Source organism: Gymnoscopelus braueri (assembly GCF_963280865.1).
Source record: "Gymnoscopelus braueri genome assembly, chromosome: 10".
In the NCBI taxonomy this organism is placed as follows: Eukaryota; Metazoa; Chordata; class Actinopteri; order Myctophiformes; family Myctophidae; genus Gymnoscopelus; species Gymnoscopelus braueri.
Genome location: NC_137611.1, coordinates 16,114,035 through 16,138,379, shown reverse-complemented (window position 1 = coordinate 16,138,379; position 24,345 = coordinate 16,114,035). Strand labels below are relative to the sequence as shown.

The 24,345-nt window shown below is 42.8% G+C and overlaps 2 protein-coding genes across 3 annotated transcripts; one reads left to right on the top strand and one right to left on the bottom strand.

Moving 5' to 3' along the window:
- Positions 1-362: 362 nt before the first annotated feature.
- On the top strand, positions 363-18,202 carry nectin4b (nectin cell adhesion molecule 4b). Of its 2 annotated transcripts, XM_080439116.1 has the most exons (12): positions 363-948; positions 3,985-4,188; positions 5,910-6,077; positions 7,972-8,250; positions 9,773-9,890; positions 11,441-11,592; positions 11,727-11,768; positions 12,323-12,488; positions 14,711-14,786; positions 15,593-15,652; positions 16,949-17,155; positions 17,741-18,202. In XM_080439116.1, exons 1-12 carry the CDS (start codon positions 876-878, stop codon positions 18,035-18,037), a joined length of 1,842 nt encoding a protein of 613 aa, XP_080295242.1. In that variant the 5' UTR covers positions 363-875; the 3' UTR covers positions 18,038-18,202. The 2 variants fall into 2 exon arrangements, with proteins under 2 accessions (XP_080295242.1, XP_080295243.1); XM_080439117.1 differs by lacking the exon at positions 11,727-11,768.
- Positions 18,203-18,356: 154 nt separating this feature from the next.
- On the bottom strand, positions 18,357-23,155 carry LOC308092952 (uncharacterized protein). Its single transcript, XM_080439118.1, has 2 exons — positions 22,522-23,155; positions 18,357-21,130 (listed from the first exon to the last, which is right to left on the bottom strand). Exons 1-2 carry the CDS (start codon positions 22,823-22,825, stop codon positions 20,181-20,183), a joined length of 1,254 nt encoding a protein of 417 aa, XP_080295244.1. The 5' UTR covers positions 22,826-23,155; the 3' UTR covers positions 18,357-20,180.
- Positions 23,156-24,345: the final 1,190 nt, after the last annotated feature.

Below are 24,345 nucleotides of genomic sequence, written 5' to 3'. Positions count from 1 at the left end.
GTGCTTTTGTTTGCTGGTGTGTAATTGTAGGTAAAAAGCTAGATGGGAAACAGGACATTCTGCATAATGAGTACTTTTACTTTTGGTGCTTTCAAGTACATTTTGATGCCAATACTTTTGTACTTTTACTCAAGTCAATTTTGACTTCTGGACTTTTACACTTCTATGTGTAAGTATTTTTTACATTGCAAGTATTGATACTTTTACTTTTACTTTTACTGCTCATCTAATAATAAAGTGGAACAATAGAAGCAGCCACCTGTCACATAAAGTGATCTATTGAGTCAAAGTAGTGGGCGTGTCCGACATGAGAATGGGGGCGGAGCCATCAGAACCAGACAGGTGCATGCATTGTAGTAACCTCTCTGTCGTGGCACGACACACAAGTCAGCACGCTTTAGTAGTTTATGTGCTTATGCGCCTATATATCATTGTTTTTATGTTATTATTTCAAGTTATTTATGTATAAGTTGTCGTTCAACAACAGTATACGTTAATTTGGCACAGTGCTTAAAGCCACCATGAACGAAGTTCACTGCAGTACCGAGGACTTTGGAGCGTTGCGCCGTGATTCTGTTCTGAAAAGAGGATGACACAAAAAAATCTGTGAAATCTTCAAAAAATATATATAAATCTGGAGAAACGCTCGAAAAAAACATACATTTTCATCCAAGAGGAACTTGAAGACGTCATTGGGTTGCGGCTTTCTCTACCTGTAACTTTTTTTATTATCATGGTGTCAGATAATTAGTTAGTGAGCACATTGAAAGCTTTTTTTGGGTTGAACTTCCACCATCCACCACATCCCTGATGAGAAGAGAACTGCACCTAATCAGTGATAAATATAAAGGGCTTGATTTAAACCCTTTATTAAAATGAAGCCAGCATCCTGGGTCTGGGACTCCATCCACTGTGCACTTTGTCTGGTCCAACTCTTCTTGGCAATGGGTAAGATTCTTTTTTTGTACTAAACTAAACTAAACTGTATGAACATTACAGTAAAACTAGTAATTTAGTAAGTTTGTGGGATATTGACTTCTGGGCCATTAAAGGGCAGTGGTGGAAAAAAAAAGTTATTTTTGCTTAAGTAAAAGTATCAATGCTGGCACTGCAATGTGGAAATACAGTGTTACAAGTAAAAGTCCAGAATTCAAAATGTACCTGAGTAAAAGTACAAAAGTATTGGTATCAAAATGTACTTAAAGTACCAAAAGTAAAAGTACTCATTAAGCAGAATGTCCCATTTCACAAAAATGTATGAATTGTATGAAAATCTTCTGAAAATAGCAGATCTACAAGCTCACAATGCTTGTGAGCTTGTAGATCTGCTATTTTCAAATGGCCGAAATATATATATATAGGGCTTAAGTGATGTTTGTAATAATAATCTAAATCTACAAAGTAACTAGTAACTAAAGTTTTCAAATAATTGTAGTGGAGTAAAAGTACAATATTTGCCTCTGAGATGTAGTGGAGTAGAAGTGAAAGTACTGAAAACTAGAAGTACTCCATTAAAGTTACAGTAGTGCAGTACTTGAGTAAATGTACTTAGTTACTTTACACCACTGCAACTGAACTGTATGAATGAACATTAAAGTCAAACTAGAAGTTTTGGATATTGTCAGGGCCATGATTAAGGGCCCATTACTTTGTTCACTGAGTTACTGGGGATTCATATCTCAAATGTAAATACTTAACATTTATAAAACATATTATTCATTGTGTGTGTGTGTGTGTGTGTGTGTGTGTGTGTGTGTGTGTGTGTGTGTGTGTGTGTGTGTGTGTGTGTGTGTGTGTGTGTGTGTGTGTGTGTGTGTGTGTGTGTGTGTGTGTGTGTGTGTGTGTGTGTGTGTGTGTGTGTGTGTGTGTGTGTGTGTGTGTGTGTGTGTGTGTGCGTGCGTGCGTGCGTGCGTGCGTGCGTGCGTGCGTGCGTGCGCGCGCGCGCGGTGAACACACCATCCTAGAATGTGGCCCAGTGACATTCTTACTTTCAGCAAGAGGTTCTTTAGAACATGAATCATTTGGCTAGTAGCCTATGTATTGCACAAGTCTCCCTTCCTGTTATCTTTTGCCATTTAATTCCTGTAGGCTGTTTTTTTTCTTCCTTCATCCATTTATAGACTATTAACAATGGATGAGAGGTGCAGAGTGTCTGGAATTAAAATTCATTGATCATTGACATTAAGCTAAAGTCTAAAATTAACTGCCATGATGAATAAACAGGAAAAGCTCGTAGAGCAACCTTGTGACTCTCAAGTGAACTATACTGTTTGTGTAGAGTAGTGCAGTGATGGAAGAATCAATACCACAAAGTAGAAATACTCTGTAAACAAGTAAAAGTCCTGTATTCAACGTTTACTTGAGTAAAATTACAAAAGTATTGGCAATCAAAATATACTTAAAGTACCAAAAGTAAAAGTACTCATTATGCAGAATGTCGCATTTCACAAATTTTCAGATGAATACAAATCTTTTGAAAATAGCAGATCTACACAACGTGTCGCGATTTCAAATAGCCTAAATATATATGGGGCTGAAGTGGTTAATGTATGTTTTGTAATAATAATCTAAATCTACAAAGTAACTGGTGACTAAAGTGGAGTAAAAGTACAATATGTGCCTCCGAGATGTAGTGGAGTAGAAGTTTTGACATTTGTAAATACTCCAGTAAAGAAAAGAAAAATACCTCAATTGTACTCTAAGTACAGTACTTGAGTAAATGTACTCTACAGTTACTTTCCACCACTGGTAGAGTGTTAGTGTGTTTGGTTCTGTATCTCTGACTAGTCTCTTGTCTCTTCTTTCTCTCTCCCTCTGTCTCGCGCTGTCTCCCCTTATCTCTCTCTCTCATGGGGAGACAAGAGACTACTTCAGTCGCTCTCTCTCTCTCTCTCTCTCCCACCCACCGACCCTCTCAAAATAAGTCACAAAGATTGTGTTGACGAAAAAAAGGTGGTTGTTTAGGCTTTTTAGTAGCCGTGTCCTTGCCACTGTGTGTTTAGGGTGAGCATGTGGGAGAATGCATTCACCATGCATGTTGGGATGGTGACCCCATCTCTGTTATAGTGTAAACATTAATGAGGTAATGAATCAGTAACTTAAGGGATGTGTGTTTTAAACCAGAATTCAATGGGCACATGTTTGCTGTCCACTGTTGTGACGGAGTTCTCACACCCTGCCGGCTCAACTCAATGACGTCTTCCCCTTTTATCTCTCACACTTAATCACAGCCACTATAAGAACTGTACACAGGAATTTTTGTCTCTGTGACTTTGGTGTGTGAAGAAGACACATTGACATGTGTACCGTGAGCACATACGGCACGGTATTGTCACACAACAGGTTCTCACACACAGTGTCGAGGGACATCTCTGTTGACACACAATGCAAAGTGCATTTCCCATGTCACACTAAGTACAGTCGATATCTCAAACCGTCTTCCTGGATCAGAAATCTCTAATCTCTTCCTTTTGTCCATTTGCTCGCTCTCTCGCTCTTGTTCCCACGCAACATTTAATCGTATCTCCCTCCTTTCCTGTAGAGTAGGGGCCTTCAACTGTGGGTCCGGGGACCCGTGGGGGGTCCTCAGAGTTACTACAGGGAACTATTTTTACATTAACCACTTGAACCCTAGCATCCCTATTCTGAGGAGAACTTTAGTAAAAAATGGCAGATCTACAAGCTCACAACGCCGGTGTTGTGATCTTGTAGATCGGCTATTTTCGGCAAAGAGGTTTGGTGTAGAGGGAAAAAAGAGCAGACTAAGTACAGCGTGAAAGGGACGATTTAAGTGGTTAAATGTCTGAAAGAATCCTCATCAACATGAATCTATCTATGAAATCTATGAAAAAGTTTAATCTGCAACACAATTGTATACAATATGTAGTAGGGGATCCCGGCTTCACCTTGAAGACCCCTTTTGCAGAGAAAAGGCAACCATAAATGAGGCTTTTTAAAAACTTGTATCTCTGTTTTCTCCTGCAGTGGTGTGTGTGGCGCAGGCCGAATTTGTGGAGCCCCCAGAGCCTGTCACGTCTCTCCGCACCGTAACGGAGAGCCAGACGAGGTTTCCCTGCCGCTACCGGGCAGAGAGCCACGAGAAGGTGGTGCAAGTCAGCTGGTACAAAGAGCTGCCAGATGGCACCAAGGAGCAGATCATCACAGCCCACTACGAACAGGGACACACAGGTATGCAGGGTAACCAGAAGAGTGTGCACCTGAGAACTCACCATTAAAACATATATTTTATATTTGGGGACCAAATGCATATAATGTCTTATGACATTTAAGGCCTAATATTTCTACAGTTGCTAAAAATGGATACAAAACCCGTGGATAGCCAGTGATTTTGGGTGTAAACAAGAAGTTGAAGGATACATTTAGGTCTGATAATGATGTACCGTGCATGTTCAAATCATGTATACTTAACATGATTTCCGACCATTTTCCAAGTATGCATTTATCGTTTGCCCACTCGACCTGTATCCATACACAGGAAGGGCCTCCTTCACAGTCCTCTTATGTTGTAGAGATATATGAACAATAAAACTAAGCTAATGATTTTCTAAAATGGACTGTATAATGTTTCAGAAGAGGGCTCTTTCCTTCCGGCTACTGAATGTGAGGAGTTGTTTTCAAGGGCGGAGTTAGGGTTAAGTCTGAATCAATTAAGCAGCCAAGCCCGGTAGGCCTCAAGACAAATGGAAGGAGCAGGAAATAAACACCGGGGCCAGTTGTGCGTGCAGCCAACAGCTCCTACAGATGTGGTTCACTCGACTTTAATCTTCCTAACAATGGCAGGCACATGGTGTAATTATCACTCACAGACTCCTGTGGTCGCAGCGTACGTAGGATCGCCTTCCAACAACAATAGACCAGGTGTCTAAAGGGGGACAGTCTCTCAGGCTGGTGTGATTTGGCGTACTGTGACTGTCTATTTGCTCTAGATGAGAATCACCAGATTAATGTCTGGGCATGTGGAATATGACTCTGATCAACGCTCTTCTCCTCCTGACTGCTGTTTTTTTGTGATCTATGATTTGATATTTTGTCTCAAGACAGAGCATTAATTGGACATAAGTGGTCTAGGTGTCAAAGCTCATTCTACGGTTGCGTGTAAGTGGCCCTGGATGCCAGAAACTCTAAGCAGAAGTTAAATGTTAGAAGACATGGTGGTCTAGCTGTGGTGTGAAAGCCACATTGATATCAAACCAGGAGATTGTCAACTCACAGTATTCACATACCATTTTCCAAAGCATAGTGGATCGTGGTTTGTTTGATTCTCAAGGAAGTCACTGTATTCCAATTTCAATTTCAATGTTGCATTTGATTGCATTTTAAAGTGCAGATTGATTTAAAAAGTGTAGCCAAAAATAAGACATAAAACAAGAGTTCAACAAGGGTCTAATAATGGTGTGAATCCTGTGCAATCTGCAGCTAGGGATAGTAGGTTAGTAGGTGTGCAGTCTGTGTGTCTGGGCTATATTTCCTGATCAGATGCTTGGAGGCCAGTCTGTAACGTGTGGGGGAACTCCATATTTGGGCAAGACTGATGTCAGTATTTGGAGGCCTGCCTGGAGCCAAGTGGAACTCCTTATTTGGGCAAATATTTGAGGGACAAATCATTTATTTACAAACAAAATCATGACTTATTTAGTGTACTGTCACCATGCCTTGATGTACAGCTGAGGATTCTCATATTTTTTCCGTTCAATGACCCCCAGTTTGATATGCATTAGGCCAAAGACCCATAAGTGTCCATTTGGATCCCTGGTAGTCGGACCCAGAAACAGTAATGTACAGAATCTGTTGTACATTTACATTAAGTGTCTCTCTGTGTGTGTGTGTGTGTGCGTGTGTACGTGTGTGTGTGCGCGTGTGTGTGCGCGCTTTCTGTCATGCGTGTCCAGAGTTTGGCCGCTACTCCAGGCGGGTGCGGTTCGAGAGCACCAGCCCCACGGAGAACTCGGCCCTGCTCATCCCCAGTACAGAAGAGTCAGACCATGGGACCTACACCTGTCACATCTCCACCTTCCCTTCAGGGAACTTCGAGAGACGCATCATCCTCACCGTCTGGAGTAAGAGCCGCTCTTCCTCACCTGCCATCCTCCTCTTCCCCCCCCACAATCACTAGATCCCGTCAGAGCTGACATAATGAAGTGTAATGAGTAGAATTAAACTAACTACCGTACATCTCTTTTGATGTTCAAGTGTAGCCGTTTTTGAGATACATTATGTAGGCCTCGGTTGATTGCAAGGGCTCAGAAACCCACAAAATGTAAAAAATGGATGGATGGATTTTCTTAACCACTTAAAGCCTATACTGTATACTTAGTTGATCGCAGTCCCTCAGGGCTCTACGTATACTAGGCCTCCATCTGTTTTTTCTCTACATTAATATCTTTGTCCAAACTAGCCGATCTAAAAGCTCACAATGCATCACTTTGCGACACGTTGTGAGCTTTTAGATTTTCCCTGTTTTCTCCGAATAATGCTAGGGATCAATAGTACAATCCACTTCATCATGCAAAAGTGTAGACGCCAGGTTAGCAAAACGTGTTCGTCATGGGAACATCCTCACCCTTCATTTTTATTTTTTATTGTGCATACAGTATTATGGTAAGTCCCAACTCTTACCATAATGATGTGTACGCTATAATTATTCTTTATATACATTGTTGTACATTGCAGAATTGCAGTTCAGTCATGAATCATTTTTTGCGAACTTGCAGCTAAACTGAGTTGAAAGCCTGACGCCACAAATACAGTAATTTGAATATTTATTGACTGAAAAGGTGAAATAAATATGTATATAAGAGAATATATTCTCATACCGAACTCCTGGAACCCCCATGAAATGGTCCCTCAACTAAATGCTGACTCTTTAGAATTAGTTGGGCTGTCAGTAACGTCGCTCCACTCTGAATACCAACTGCAAAGTACGGAGATTTTGATCATACTGATTAACGAACAACCTTTAAAGTGGAAGAGTTCACATGATTCTCTGTGTTTAGATCATCCAGTTAATATTTGTGTCGTGCCAGTCACCCATTCACTAAATAACAAGACATTTGAGTGGAAAATCCCTTTTTGAATAAATGACTACTAATTCATTCAATGTTTACAGACAACTAGACTTGTTTCTGCACGCTCAAGATGCAGAAAACAACCCAACAGAAAAAGACAAAAGTCAAAGTCAGCTGCACTTCAAAGCACTGAATTCCATTACTCTCAACCGTAGAATGTTGAAGTTACATTTTGTAACATAATACGTCGTCTACTGCTATTTTGTTGTATCAGTGTACCGTATATTGTGAAACACTGCTATCTCTTTGACCCAGTGAACCAGTTCCTGTGTGGTGAGCAGTGCAACAGTGAGGCGTGTGCACACTGCACACGCAACACAAGACGAGCCGCTTTACGTTAATTGCATGTGGCTAGGGTACCGTAGTGGTTTGAGGAGAGAAAGGTCAGTTCAATCCCAGCTGCAGATGTGCACTTTTCAAAGGGTCCTTGAGCCTTGAGCAAGGCACTGAACTCTCTACCTGGTCGCTGTTTTAACCACTTTCAAATTATTTTCCCCAAAACAATAAAACATAAAAAAAAGAAAATCTTGTAGATCAGCTATCTTTGCTATTACTTCAAAACTCCAACGGCCAGTGGTCATTATCACCTCAAGACAATAGCCACACATAAGCCTTCACCTCAGACGCCACATTATCACATGAAAAAGGCTATTTGAACTGAAGTTTACATTCTTGCTGCCCCCAGCCCCTCCTCCTGCGTATCGGATACGCTTTCTCGGACGGTTTCTGGGTGGCTGCGCTTGGCTACGAAACATTTCTGCAGGTCACACTACGTATTTAGCGTAACACGGTAGAACACACCACTGGTTATAGAGCATCAGCTAAAAGCCTGTAAAAATGTCATCATCATGGCGACTAAACCACTTTTTTTGTCCTCCCGAACCAGCATTACCCATCTCCTCGCTGGAACCCGTGGTGCTCATGGAGGGACAGCCCTTCGGTTTGGCCGCCTCGTGCCGCGCCGTGGGCCGCCCTCCTCCCCGTCTCTCCTGGGACACGGACCTGCCAGGCCAGTCCCAGAACCGCACCACGGAGGGCGGTGCCGTGTCCAGCCACTACTCCCTCCACCCGCTGCGCAGCATGAACGGCAAGCGCCTGGACTGTCTGGTGTGGCACCCGGGCCTGACGCAGCCCCACAGGCTGAGCAACCTGCTGGTGGTTCAGTGTGAGTGACCAGTGCAACTCATTCAGCACCTTATTGATGTACTTGTTTTATTTGCTGTACTTATTTTATTGCCTTGTGGCGAGTTGGGAGCTTGTAGATCGGCTATTTTCGGAATGAGATTTGGTGTAGAGGTAAAATGGAGGGGGCCAAATACAGAGCCCTGGGGGACCCCGGTCAACTAAGTAGCCAATGTAGTGAAGCTAAAATGGCTCCCGGTTGTTTTTAGTATTGATTATTTCATTTGTTTATAAAGCTCTCAATGGTCTGGCACCTTCCTACCTCTATGACTGCCTGCCTAGATATGTTCCAAACCGCCCCCTCAGGTCTTCTGTTAAATTATTTGTACTTTTTCTGTAATTGTATTCTTGCTCTGTAAAGCACTTTGAGCTGCATTTCATGTCATGAAAGTTGCCATACAAATAAAGTTTATTATTATTATTATTAAGGACAGTATATATAGTGTTAACTTTTAAGTGGTTAACCTTTGAGCGTGTAAAAATGGAAATGATTTGACTGTGTTGCCAGTACACACACACAATAGGGCACTCACCCGTGTGACATTTACTAGTTTTTACAGCATGGCTCTGCTGGAGTCGAGCAAGAGGGTCAGTCTGTGTGTCTGGAGCCCATCTGGCAAACCGTTGGACCGATCAGTGACAAAATGTCTGGTGCACAGTCTGCACACTGCCAGTAGGCCACAGAAGTACATCCACCAAATGACTCATATTTTATCATGGAAGTCAATGGGGCTCTGATCGTGCTTTGTTGAGACCTTGCCCAAGTTGGAAGTCATATGTCATAGACATGTCATAGTCGACTGTCATAGATAGATGACTGTCACAGGCTGGGGACATGCGGTCCACGTGATTAGATTTTTATTGAAAACGTTTATTCATTATTTTAATAGACAGTAAACCAAGGGCAGAGAGGGTGAAGAGAAATGTGAGACGACACCGGGAATCGGATTTAAACCCTGGTCTTCGTGGCTCACAAGGAGCACAACATTGCCTCTGTACAAACAAATCAGGGCTGGTAAATTTGAGTAATTATTCCCTCTCCCCTCCCCCAACAATTAACTGTTGGAGTGCCTTCAAGAAAGCACCTAATTCAAGCTCCCAGGTGTGAATGTGTTTAATTGAGAACCATGATTTTACACATCTGGACAAAAAGAGTATTTGCACTTCATTTTCTTCCCTACATAAATAAAGGCTGATAATCTCAGAGTCATAGTGCATGTTTTGGTACAACCGAAGTACCGAACCATAACCGGGTTTTCGTCTACTGTACAACATATGTCATCACTGTTGGCCTTAAACCCAATGTTCAAAACCGTAACTTTTCAGGCAATTGAAAAAAAAGAACCTGTGTTCCAATGGATCTATTGTAGTTATTATTTAACCTATGAATTATTATTTAGTTTATTGGTTAAATATTTATACTTTGTCCAAAAAGTTTGATTTCTAAGCTCATAACACGTCGACAAAAATGTCTTGTATTGATCTCTGCGTCTTGTTTATTTCAGACCCTCCGGATGCCACTGTGAGAACGGGTAAATCGGACTGGTACGTGGGCCTGGAGAACGCCGAGCTGACCTGCGACGGAGGAGGACACCCCAAGCCTCAGAACATCACATGGACATGGTACTGTCTGTCATCGCCCTGTCTACTCAGGTTTTAATTCACCGTCTGTCTATAACCGCCTGTCTCTCAGGCAATTACACGTTAATTCAGTCAGTGCACTGTAATACTAGCTGCGCTTCTAAATGGCTCTTTACAAGATGCTGGAATGCTTCTCAAAACACGCGTAAGCTGCCACTCGCACATACACGCAGATTGCACGCCCGTGGACAACAAAAAGGAAGCGCGCGCCGGCCCCGAAAGGAGGGCGCCTCTCTATCCGTGGCTCAATTGAACATGGGATAAAAGCCCACAGTGTCACGTTGCGCAATCTTTCTTTTTTTCTTTCTTTTTTAAGACGAGGCAGGGGAACCATTTTTCACACGAGGGAGGGACAGGGAAGAGCAGGAGACGCTTGCTAAGCACTTAATCATAGTGACTCGCGTTAAATATCAGTCTAATGCCCAGTAAAACACAGGGTCTGTGCTTTAATTAGAGATACTGTACCTGCCATTACAGTTAGGACTGAACGCACAATGGAGCATTCTGGAGGGCCAAGTGAGAAATATCTAGGCAATAGGACCTCATGTACGCAGGAAAATCTCCAGTGCTGATTTAATTCTGAGAGGGTGTAAACGTAACCAAATGGACCCGTAAATGTTCATTTGGTTACCTTTCTACCATCGAATGGATAGATTACCATTACCATGCTATTCTATGATTTAATCATATTTTCTGATTGAACTCACTGTAAGTTGCTCTTGATAGGAGCGTCATTAACTGCAAATGTTTGATTCCTGTGTGTAGTTCATTCACAAACATTTAATTCGGTGGGGTTACAGAAACAGCATTTTTTTTCAATGAACGGTTCACCTTAACTGTGTCATTCGGAGCCATCCATTCACTATCAGATAGAATCTCTCCTGCTGGCTCCATTATAAAGGCCGGGTCGTTAGAAAAGCTAGGTGGGGTCGAGAATAGAAACTTGAGAGGCCCTCGGTTTGGGGGGGGGTTAAGCAGCACAAAGATGGCTGCCCGGGCACAGCGAAACCAAAGCAACATGAACCCTCTCAGTGGATTTGGTCAGAAACCGGCTCTCCCATTTAAAAAGGCCTGTGATGTCTTCAGCGGCACACAATATAGACTTGAGAGGCCGGACCTGCTTAAATCCCCACAATCCTAGTATTTTGTCTATTCAGATCAATGGGCGCCAGGTTCGGGTGCATTCAAATTACTGGTTTCCCCTCTGCGGTGAACCTGAGCCATGTAGCATTTATTTAGCCAGTTCATTTCCGCGATGCGAACCAGTTGTTTGGGTTTTTAATATGCTGGCCGTTTGTTTCGTACACAAGTTCACATCCCCGCATGCTGCACAATTCCTTTGACAGAGTACTAAATACAATTAATTTTACCCTGAAATTATTTGAACTGGTTTCAAAGTCCCTCACGAGCAACACATCTAATAATGGAATTAGTCATTGCTAATAGCTATTTGTGGAAGCAGGGAGTGGACAGTTTCAGTACCATCATGACACCTCCCTATCCTTATTAATGATGCATTTGATAATCCACAGGAAGGGAGGCGCTCTGCCAGAGGGTGTGACTGTGATTGGAGGAAAGCTTGTTTTTGGACGGGCCCTCCACATGAATGACAGCGGGGTCTATGAATGTGTAGCCGTCAACAATGTGGGAACAGGATCAGCAGAATATATCCTCACAGTAGCAGGTAAGAGAGCAAGGAGCTAATTAATAGCAGGATTTTGTCTCTTCTCTTTGAGTGCCTTTTAATGCTGCTGGTGTCTAGACGTCTACTGCAGGAACACCTGGATGCATTCCTACCATGTTTTGTTCTTATTTTAGAAAGAAGCAAGGAGAGAGAGGGTTCATGGACTCAAGGAGAGAGTTGAGTTTCCAAATGACAAAAAGCATGCTGGTTAATTCTACTGTAATTTGTGTTAGCTGTGTAGTTTATGTTGCCCCCTTGTGGTGGTGCACATGGGTGTTATCCCAAGTATCAAAAAGCATGCATGGGGGAATGCCACTGTAGTTGGCAACTTGTCACATGCATGCGTGTATAGTATGTGAACGTGACACGAGTGAGAGTGTCTTTTGTCTTGTGTTGGTTGGGTGAGTGCATGTGTAAAGCCTGAGTAATACTTTGTTGCTTGTGGGTGTTGCTTACCGAAAATAGACCATCTACAAGCTCACAAAGTGTCGCAGCACAACGTGTTGTGAGCTTGTAGATAATGGCATTGCAACTAAAGCCCAGTCCGCATCAATGATTCGCAACTTAACAAGTTGCATCTGCAACCACTTAGAATCTCTAAACTGCACCGACCTGCAACAGGTCAATTCAGACCGCTGCTGCTGGTTGCAACTTGTTTCTTTGCGAATCATTGGTGTGGATTGGTGCATTGTTTAATCCTCTCATTTCTCCTCTTGTGGCGCTTCTTCAGAGAGATCACGCAGTGAAGGGGAGACACGCTTTGACAACTTGTTGCTGATCATCATTGGTTCATCTGCCGGAGCTTTGGTCTTGGTCATGATACTCATCATCCTATTGGTCAACCGCTACCATAGAAGCAGGAACAAAAAACTAGAGATGGAACTCAGTGAGAGAACGTGAGTTCAAAACACCTCAAAGTGAAAGGGTTGGGCTTTTGTGTACTTTTGTTTTCAGTTGTGAAATAAAGTGATGTGACGCAGAGATGACGCAGGCCAAACAATGAACAGTGATTAAGATCAAAGGAATTATTCACATTATGGGCTGAACTCTGGCTCTTTAAGATGCTCAGAGAAAAAAAACAAAAGGCCTATTTTTCGAGTGGTACTCTGATATACTGTACCTGAGGGCGGCAGTGGCTCATGTGGTAGCGTGGCCATCTGGGAAACGGAATTTTCCGTGATGGATCCAGTGGCGTACCCACCATAGAGGCAAGGCAGGCGGCCGCCTGCCCAACTTATAGCCTCCCCTAGAAAATAAAGTAAAAGACTGAAAAACAGGCAGTGAAAAAAATCCAAAGAGAATAGTGGCCGTCGGACCTCCTCGTCCATTCACACGGGCAGGCAGCTAATCACTACCGTATCCATTCAGCAGAGCGACGTCGCCTATAGTGATGCAAATGTATGCCTTTATCTTCATGGGGTGCCAGGAGTGGGGGTCTGGGCCATCACCTGTACTCACCTGGCATAAAAGGTCTGAGAGCAGCTTGAGCCATTAACTGATTCACTGCCAATCACTTAGATCTACGCGAACCTATTTAAAGCCGCCACGTGCCAGTCGCGTAGATCTACGTGAACTAAAAAAAAAAAAAAAAAAATGGGTTAAATTTGACCCAAAGACCAAGGAGATATGATTTATGATCTAGACTCCTATCCACTTCCTTGTTAACTTAAAACTTAAAAATTCTGTATCGGCTCCTGAGTACTTTTTTTTTTTCAATGAAAAATCTCTGGCACTGGATAAAAAAATATGAAAATACCTCTGGCAGTTAATGGGTTAAACTACATCATGAAGAGACCACCGCTGAATAATTGATTGATTGATTATACTTGCATATTGTTTTTATTAACGTTTTTCAGTTTTGTAGTCAGTGTAGTCTGTAGTGTTGTTGTTAACTTGTTTTCCCGAGATTTCCCTCCGACATTTTCCCCGAGTACCCCCTCGGGGAAAATGGGGGGGGGGGGGGGTGGTAGGTAGGTAGAGAAAAAAAATCTCGCCTACCCTAAATGTAATTTCTGGGAACGCCACTGGATGGATCCCTGGCTCCTCCTGGCTTTAGGGTCAAAGTGTCCTGAGCAAGACACTGAACCCCAACTGCTCCCCGGGTGTGGTTCAATTGTTGCTCCTAATAGTTAAGATGATTAAATGTAGAGGATGAATTCCTGGTATGTGTAAAATGTACCGGTACTTGGAAAATACCCCATCAACAACCAAAGGGGAAGGCCCGGATCGCTGGCCTAGTGGTCCGGGCACCTAGGCTCTAATATAGCCCGACAGTACATCGTTGGTTCGAGTCCCGTTTCCGTTGATCTTTACTGCATGTCTCTCCCCTTCTCTTTCTCCCTGTTTCCTGTCCATCTCCACTTTCCACTATAACTAAAGGCAGAAAAGACCCCAAAAATATATTTAAAAAAAAAAAACTAAAGGGGACCCATTATTATATCATTATGATAGGATATGACAGGGAAGATGCGGCGTGTCTGGATAGCTCAGTCGATAGAGCACTCATCTTTGAACCACAAGATTCTAGGTTCGATCCTGGGCACCGCCAACTCAGCGTATGAGTAGCATGGCTTGGGTCATGCAGTAAGTCCTGGGAGCTGACGGCAGGTGTTGGGCTCCACCTCAGCGATCCATGTCCCAGGGGTCTAGTCGTGCATTGGAAAGGGGAAAGACAATAAGCCACTCCAACCTACTTTCTTACTTACTTGGATGCAGGCCAGAAAGGTAGCCTACAGAAAATGCCATGATTTGAGCTCTGAGTTTTGAAATACACCTCTGCTCTCTGTCAAACTGGATATTGTGGTACTGCTGCTGATGACGGCAGCAGTTTTGCCTATAATGACAAGCCCAAAATAGGGACGCCAGGGTTAAAAGTGGTTAAAACGTATGACTTTTTTTCCACAAATTAACACAATTACGCAACCCGCTGCCATTGTCAGTTAGACACTGTAGCATTGTTGATGAGCTCAAGTGTGATTACATCTCCGTAAACAGCTATTTCCCACCGTTTTGGGTCTAAATATGGCTCTTTCCTCTGAAATGAATTGGCAGACACAGCACTATTTGCTTTTGTAAATCCTCAAAATGTGTCGTCTTCTCATTTTCTTTTTTCTGCCAGGGAGGAAATTAACACCCTCTCCAGACAAGCATCCTCCAGGAGACTCAACTCTGTTAGCACAGACCCCAGGGTGCAGGTACAGGCAAAGAGAGCATGGCTGTGTGTATGTAGACTAGAGAACCCCATCTGACAGACCCGCCCTAGTCACAGTGGAGCCAGGGGCATGCATGGGGCTACTTTGTGATGGGTGTGTGTGGGTGGAGGCAGTGGTGCAAAGTAACTAATTACATTTACTCAAGTACTGCACTTAGGAACAATTGTGAGGTACTTTTACTTCACTTGAATATTTCCCCTTTTTCAATACTTTATACTTATACTATACTTTATATTCCTTTATACTACCTGTACTTTTTACTCCACTACAATCATTTTACTTATTTGATTTGAACTTTAGCTACTGGTTACTTTGTACAATTAGATTATTATTAATATAAATACAAATACATTAACCAGTAATCTCTTAAGCCCTATTTTATACTGAGCAATTAGAAAAATAGCTGATCTACAAGCTCACGATTTGACGCATTATGAGCTTGTCGATCAGCTGTTTTTTGAAAAAGTATGACAAAGTTTGAAAATTGTTTGTGCTTTTACTTTGGTACTCTTAAGTATATTTGGATGCCAATACCTCTGTACTTTTACTCAATAATAATAATACAGGCCTTTTACTTAACATAGTAGGTATTGCTACTTAAATATAAAGAATCTGAGTACCTCTACCACCACTGGGTCTAATAGTACTTTGTGAGGGGGGGGCAGTAGCGATTAGTGGCTTGTGAATCTTCAAACATGCACGCCACAGAGTGAACGTATGAGTGTGTATGAAAGCTGTGTTTACTCTTAATTGTATTGTATTGTATTGACATTGTGGTTCCTTCTCAGGGAGAAGACTATGCACTGCTCAGGGTAGACAGTAGAATGAAGAACAGCCGTCTATCCCTGGTAAGAGCTGTCACCAAGCCTCCTCTGGAAATACTTTATAAATGCCACCATGATGACGACTATAATTACAATCAACGAATATTTACTAAGGGTGGGGTCAGGCCGGTGTGTATGTGTGTGTGTGGGAGACTATACTGTAGCTTGCATACTCCACCACTGACTAATTACTATTACAGCTTGATTGCTCTACGTTTGAAAAGCAAATGATCAAGAAAGCCAACATTCCAGTTCTTCAATGCACACTTTAGTTGTTATCCTTGATGGCAGGGCTGTGCAGACTGCTGAAACACCACACTCGAAAGAAAAGGGGGTGAATATTGCTACTTACAAACTGAATAAGAACAGAATTTAGTAGAAAAAAATTACCTATATTTCATTACTGAAAAACGGTAGCACATTTAGAAACAATCTAGACCCGGTCAAGCAAAAGTGTTGATAATGATTTATTAATCGGCCCAAAGTATTGTGTCAAATTAACCTGTTAAAAAGCCTATCAACAGAAACTAGAAAGTTCACACTATTACAAGTGTGATGTTCACGAGAGAGATGTGCTAGCCATGTCCTAAAACCAGACTTCACACCCACGTCTCAAAATGCTGAGGAAGGCCTATAACTGTTCTCCTTCTGCTGCTGTGGGTTATTAAAAGTGTTGCATACTAAATAGCAAGTGCTGACAACTTCATTCGCTATGTTTTGTGCCTTTTGGGTTGGCACTCATCATACTCTGAAGACCTTTGAGTTGAGCACACCAGTTCCCTTTGTTTCTTGCTCAAACCAGACTTTTAGGGGAAAACCAAATGGCCTAGCCTTTGTTTTGAATGAGAGCCAACTGTGCCTCAGCAAGAGGGAGATAAAAGAGAGAAATTATGTGGGCATAGAAAAGGGCACTTTGTCCTATAAAAGCAATCGGGCAGGTACACGGTCACTGGTTGGCTCCTATGTGTGCGTGGCTGTAAGTTCCTGCTTGACGTAAGATAAGTCATTTAGTGTTTTATATGACATAAAAACATATTGTGGAGTCATTGCTGCTGTGTTAACGTTTTCATGACATCCCCCTGCCCTCCCACCTTTCCACCACACAACCATCGTTGCGTGGCCCCATGTTTTTACCTACTGTCTTTGCTTATTTGGTGTCTTATGTTTCTTGAATTTTCTGCCTTACTTGTTGTTTACTGTCTATGACACTTTATTATGCTGTTTTATCATGATGTACAGCACTTTGGTCAACCCTGGTTGTTTTTAAATGTGCTTTATAAATAAACTTGACTTGACAACCACGCTGTTCTTTGCCTCCAGGATCGTCCCATCTACAAGGACAGCCAGTCCACCCTGTGCGGGAAGTGGGGGGGTCCGGGCGGAGTGGAAGTGGACGAGCTGGGCCGACCGGTGGTCTGGCACGACAGCGGCAGGGAGAGCGTCAGAGGAGAGAGGGAGATGGACGGAGAGCGGGAAGAGCGCAGAAGGAGGGTGGAGTCATACCTGCAGAGCAGCAACATGTCACTGGTACTTTTGACCGACTTTTAGAGAGTTCAGCTTGAAACTGTTTGTAATATGTCACATCCTACCGACATGTACTTGAGTCTCATCATCATCATCATTAGATTTATAAATGAAATGTATTACAGTGGACTATACTGGAGGTATTGTCCAATTTAATATTTGTCTTAGACTGTATCTACACTAAGAACAGCATTGTAAAACAGCGTAAGAAGCCAGTAGTGGGATACAGCTATGGATAGATTCACTCTAGTTGGCGCTGAACTTTACTTTACACAAATCAATAATAAACGTCTTTACAAGACAATATACAAAATTGTAAAACATTTATTATAAAATTGTGTATATAAAAAGCATCAACTATGTACTGTGTGTGTCTGAGGGTGGTGGGTATTGTTTCTCTAGCTTGCTTTCTCCTCCAGTAATCAAATTTTCAAGAAAGGCAACATATACTGTATGATGTATATAGGGGTGTGTGCGTATGCGTGCTTATATACAGCTCTATATAGTCATTTTCACCACAGTTATAAAGACTTTTGTAGAAGTCAAAGTAGCATTCTAATGACATTTATTTTCCTCTCCATCCTCCAGGATTCTGGTCTGCCTTCATCCTTGATTCCTCCTAAACTCCAGCAGCAGGAGGAGGGCCTCGGCCCCAGAGAGCAGGAACTAACCGTCCTCAGCGATGGAGGGACGCCAGGGGACGTGGAGTGGGGTCGCGGCCAAACGGTCATGGAGCGGGACGAAGACGACGATGGAGACGACCGCAGCAGCACCTACCAGATCTCTGAGGCTTTGACCAACCACTTCTACTACAGCAATGGCGTCCTCAGGCCCAAACCACACCCCAACGCCATTCTGCTGCACCCCAGGGGACAAATGATCTAGGCGGTAGCCTCTTAACGTGAGGAAGGTAGTGCACGCACGTTCCGTGGCCCAGGCGAGAGACAAGCGGAAGTATCACAAAAGAAAATAAGAGTCTGCACACTGGTGATGCTGAAAAAGCTCTGCTGTATTTTTATTGCGTCGTCAACGTTCCGATCAATCAGAACGTTTCGATCTGATTGATCGAAACATTGACGGCGCAATAAAAATACAGCAGAGCTTTTTCAGCATCACCAGTGTGCAGACTCTTATTTTCTTTTGTGAGCCTCTTAACATGACCCATCAATCCTTCGTATTACAAGGCAGCAAGCTGGTACTTAAAAATACTTGGGTGAAGCAAGGACAGTTCACTTCAGTGACTGTAGTTATGGAATTTGCTATTCTTGTTCTGTTTGAAATCGTTATAAATTGCCTCTGGAGTGGGAAATTAATACACCTGCAAAATCATCAATCTTTTTATATTCTGAGATAAATTGACACTCAGTATTTGCAGTGTACCAGCCACCAGCAGGTACATTTTTGTTTGTGGTTGGTATATTTTTCTATGAGCCCTTGTGACAGTTACCTTTTGGTGAGTTAATGGCACCCTTTCTGTTCATACAGAGACCAGGTTATACATTTAAGTGAATGCCCCCAATGATGACTTCTGTCCTTGCCGCCAACGTCTCATTTACCTCAAATATCCACAGAACATCATGAGGTCAACAAACAATGCCTGGTGGAACTTTACTGGAATTATCCAGGAGTGATTGTTGAAACCCTGTACAGTACATACCTGACCGATTTGGATAGCAGGGTTGTGTGTGTTTGTGAGTGAATGTGAGAGAGACCGAAAAAGAGGAATATTCCCCAACTGTTTTACTACTGCCAAACGTTCAAAGGATCTTTTCATTACAACAAGGATCTTATTTAATAATTTGGTCCCCACTCCTCTGAACTATTTGTCACTGTTTATTTGCACATAATGGTGAAATGTGTTCGCTGCATTTAACCCATCGTATCAGGAGCACTGGGTACTACTGGCGCAGCACCTGGGGAGCAGTTAAGGGATTAAGTGTCTTGCTCAGGGACACGTCGACACACCGACCGGGACTGAGACGCGAAACGGGGACCTTCCGTTTCCCCGGCGGCATCTCTAACCATTCAGCTATGGCCGCCCCTGCACTTACACGTGGATAAACCATCAATTGTTGATTTGATGCATCGTCTATGAACTCTTTCGTTTCTGTGACAATGTTACATGTTTTTTTTTCTGCAGTAGTTTATTATTGTTCATGTTATGACCAACACTGTTCCTCAGCTAAGTAGACATTGGATGAGACGCCCTAGAATACGAACTGTGTGGTTAAACCACTGTCTCTGCTGTGGTTTCCATGACATTTTTGCCACCATTGTCTTAATAATTGTAAATTGTTATTTTCAAGGTTTTTCTACTGCGTTGCAAAGGCAAACATGTTTGGTAACATGTTTTGTTTGTAAACATATATATATATACAGTATATACATTGACAAAAGTACCAGTCATTGTTTCTTTTTTTTATAACATTTGAGTATCACCTTTTGACATAATATGGTAACATAGATGGATATTAATCTCTTGACAAATATCAGTTGACCCAGCAACCTTTTAATGTAACTAGTTAACAGTTAACTTCTTGTTAATGGGACCAGTGAGTTGAAAATAATGTACCGGTCCAGTCCCATGGACAGAGAAAATGGTACAGAAGATTCACAGGCTACTAATGAACAACAGCAATAGAGGTCAGTGCAGTTAGAGTTGTAAATAAAGGCTACTTAGTCGCACACAGTATCAAAACAGATTATTAACAGTATATGGTTTAGTGACTGCACTTCAGAGGTTATTGATATTGGTTAGATCTGACATTTCTTTTTTTAAATATACAGGTCTGTCAACGATTCTGGGATTGCTGACGGAATAGCCTGAGGCCATGTCTGTATTTCTAATGTTAACATCAGTTAAGGTCCTTACAGAAAACCCCAGATATTCAACATATAAACATATAAGGTATCAAAGACTTTCCAAAATGAAGCCCTACACACTCAGTCTGCCAGCACATGCACAAGTTCATTCCACTTGGAAGGACACATCTCAATAACGTCAAAGTGGCTGAATTAAAGTATCGATTCACAAAGCTTGAGGCGCGCCCTCTTTGTGAGTTCGCTGGTGTGTACGTAGGTTGCTCCTCTGAGAAAAACTCTTCCCGCAAGTGTTGCACATGTACGGCTTCTCCCCGGTATGGATCCGCTGGTGGATCTCCAGGTGGCTCACGCGATCAAAGCTCTTGCCACAGAACGGGCAAATGTACCATCTCTCCCTGACGCGGGGAGAGCCCTTCAAAGTTTTCAGTGTCATGTTGTCCCTGTTTATGTGAAAGGGGAAGGGGGTACTGTTGGTGTGTAGCGTTGATATGCCGTCACCTGGGAAGCGTCTCTCTGATGGGTATCTGATAGTTACTCTCGTTTGCGAGTGAGCCATCTGGTCCATGGGCTGCCCTGGCTGTGCCTGTCCTGAATTCACACCAGTCCTCTGTTCACTCTCAGCGTTTTGTACCGTCCCGTCGTCCCCCATCAATGTGTCAATATACTCCATTTGTGACGGATTACCCTCGAGGTGGTCCAACGCATTCTGAATGAGCAGGATTTCCTTGTCCAGGTTTTGTGAATACGGCGGCTCAGGTCCGTAAAAGCAGTCGGAGTCCTCGCTCTCGTCGCTGTCTCCTACAGAAACCGACGTCCAGTGGCGGTTGTCTCGTTCCTCTGCGCCGCTGGAGGGCTGTCGGTTCAATTCCGCCACCCGTTGGTCCGGTCCGTCCTCGGCGTTGTGTCGTCGGGGTTCTTCCAGCTGTTCAACAATCTGGACGTCATCCTCTTCCTCTTTCAGTTTCACTATGAACTCAGGAGCATCTCGGCCACCGCCCCCGTCCTCCTCACTGTGTTCACTTCTGAACTGCTTGTGCCCCACACACATCTCCCTCTGTGTTGGAAGCAGGGAGGGACTTTTATTCACCGGAGCAGCCTTCTCTCTGGCACTCTGCTCGGATGATGATTTGGTTTGGACACATTCCATTAAAGACCCTGTGAAGACAGAGCAGGTTCATGTCAACACAGTATGTCAACACAGTATGATGCAAGCACAACAAAGCTCTGATGCATTACATATGCTGCAGCGCATTACATACATCTATCTACATTACTATGCACATTATTTGCGTAGAAATCAATGGGGGGAGAGAAGAGTTAACGCCATTCTGGCTCAGGTTTTGTTAACGTGATCATAACAATGCTGTTATTAATTAACATCTCTAAGAATGTGACTATGCTTATAATATTTTATACTTAACTGATAAATAATATGACTAATATGACTTTCTAGCGGTTACAGTTTTCTAGCAGTTACAGTTTCCTTAACCACTGTCTTAAACCCCAGGCTTTCACAGAAAACAGCAGATCGACAAGCTTTTCAATCGGCTATTTTCAGCAAAAGCTTTCCCCACAATAACAGAAAAGACACTAGTATTGAGCCCTGAGGGACTCCGGTTAGTAACTAACCGGAGTCCCCCAGGGCTCAATACTAGTGTCTTTTCTGTAAAGCAAGGTCACTCTTGGAGATGTTAATAACAGTATTGTTATGATCACGTTCACAAAACCTGAGCCAGACCGTTAACTCTTTCCCCCAATTGATTTCTACGTTAGTAAGCAGCTGAAAATAGCAGATCGACAAGCTCACAGCCAACCGTTAGTTACCCATATGAGGTTTAAGGAGCATGTCTTGTGAGCTTGTAGATCTGCTATTTTCAACAAAAGCTTTCCCCACAACACAAAACGGAAAAGACTAGTATTGAGCCCTGAGGGGCTCCGGTTAGTAACCCATATGGGGTTTTAAGTGGGTTAAGGCAGTGGTTCTTTAAGTGGGGTTCGGGGACCTCCAGGGGTCCCTTGGGGTGGTTCCAAGGGGTCCCCTAGCAAAGGCAGCCATATATCTATCAATTTGGGGGTCCTTGACGTGAAAGTGTTTGAGAACCACTGGTTTAAGACAGTGGTTCTCAAACGTTTTCATGTCAAGGACCCCCTAATTGACACTTATTACCCCGCGGACCCCCATTTGAAAAGATAAGCCAGGGACCCCAATAAGAGAAGGTTTTTACGGCTCTCTAGCAGTGATTCTCAACCATTTTAATTTCAAGGACCCCTAGTTTGACATGCATAGGCTACGGACCCCCATTTCATGGCATTTATACCTCTGGGACCCCAATTCAAATTGTAAAACCAATGTTAATTTAACTCTGAGAGTGTACAAGTCCATTTGGTTCCATTTGTACACTCTCAGAGTTACAGACCCATAAGGGTCCATTTGGTTCCTGTCCATCATTTAGGTGGGGACCCCCTGGAACCCCCTCAAGTACCCCTGGGGGTCCCCGGACCCCACTTTGAGAACCACTGGTTTAAGAGGAGCATAGTAACCGTACCAGCAGCAGCAGTGGTAGGGGTCAGTAGCTTATTTGGTTGATCTGGTCTTGTTGTAGTGGAAAGACTTGGCTGTTCTTTGGACATTATTATCCTCTCGTGTTCCATGGTCATCACCCTCCGTTTCAACGCCTCGATCTCGCCCTCTTTCCGCGTCACCTCCAGGGTGACGAGGGCGACCTCCTGGTCCCACAGCTTGGTGATCTCCACCGCCGCCGCCTTCACCACCATGTCCATGATGGAAGTCAACCTGCTCTGGAAACAACCAGCCTCACAGTCCGCCATGTTGTTCTCCTTGACGAGCATCTTCTCCCACTTTTAAGTGTCTTTTGTTAAAAAGTTTCACACAACAATGTGACACACTGAGTTTTAAAGCCACATTCTGTTCTAGGGGGAGATGGAACTTGAGAGCTGTTTTTTTTTTGGGGATGTATTATTTAAGACATTCCTGCTAAGTGTTTCCGTGTAAACAACACACAAACAGGAAACGGTGTGGAGTCAGGTGATCAGTGTTGCCAGATGTTGCGGGAGAGATAAGCAACCATGCAGGTCTATGAAAACGAGGCCAAAAGAAGCAAGCCATTCGCCATTATTTTAAACATATACTTTGGCTATTTAAAAAATAAAAAGCTTGAAGAAAATAACAAAATGACAAAAATGGGGCGTCCGTGGACAAGTACTTATTAATTTGGGGGTCCTTATAATTATTAAAATGTTTGAGAACCACTGCTTTAGAAACGAGCCCCAAAAAACGCAACCACCAATACTTACAAGCCCAATGTCGCTTATAATAAGCGGACATGGCAACGCTGAACGGTGTGGAGTCAGGTGGTACGAGGGCTACGGTGTTCGTCGAGGGACAAAATATGTGTTACTCAACTCGTACTATGGATGACAGACAGTGGTGGAAAAAATACTCACATGTTTTACTTAAAGGTGGGGTAAGTGATATTTTTGGGTTAAAACAAAAAGTTGTTAAAAGGTTAAAGCACTATATTCTGATAGTAATCATTGCTATAGAGTGTTTGTTCAGTAACAGGAGTCTCCCCGTCTCTCCAGCTCTTTAATAAACAGAAAATACATTTTCTGGTAGGTGATAGTGTTCCAGTTCCAATTTTGCCTGCTAATTTCTTAGTGTCATCACTTCCTTTTTGTTTTAACCCAAAATTAATCTATATCCTGATTGAGTTCTCTATCCTGATTGGATAAAATTGGAAATGAAACTGAAACTGAAACGAAAATGCATTTTCTGTTTTATAAAGAGCTGGAGAGACATGGAGACTCCTTATATGGACAGGACACTCTACAGTAACGAGCACTATCGAAACATAGACCCATTTGGCAATTATTTGAATAATTGCAAATCACTTACCCTACCTTTAAGTAAAAAAGTATCAATACTGTAATGTAGAAATACTCTGTTACAAGTAAAAGTCCGGAATTAAACATTTACTCGAGTAAAAGTACAAAAGTATTGGCATCAAAATGTACTTTAAAATCATACCTGCCAACTCTCCTGTTTTCACCAGGAGACTCCTGTACCATTTCTCCTGGACAACTCCTGTTCTTCCATTTCTCCTATTTTGGGGGATTCCACCCTTTTTGTGTGACCCCTCACTGATATGCAGCCACGGCCATTCATGTTAATTTGCTAGAGTAAAATGTATAATAATAAGCAAGAAAGGAAACACGGCCGCAATAAATGGATCCAGGGAGAACGCGTGGCAAAGTATTGCCGACAAAATACAATTTATATGCAAGACCATAAATAATTCAGTTTCAGGCTTAAACATGAGGAGTGTATAGTGAATATTGGAATTATCGCC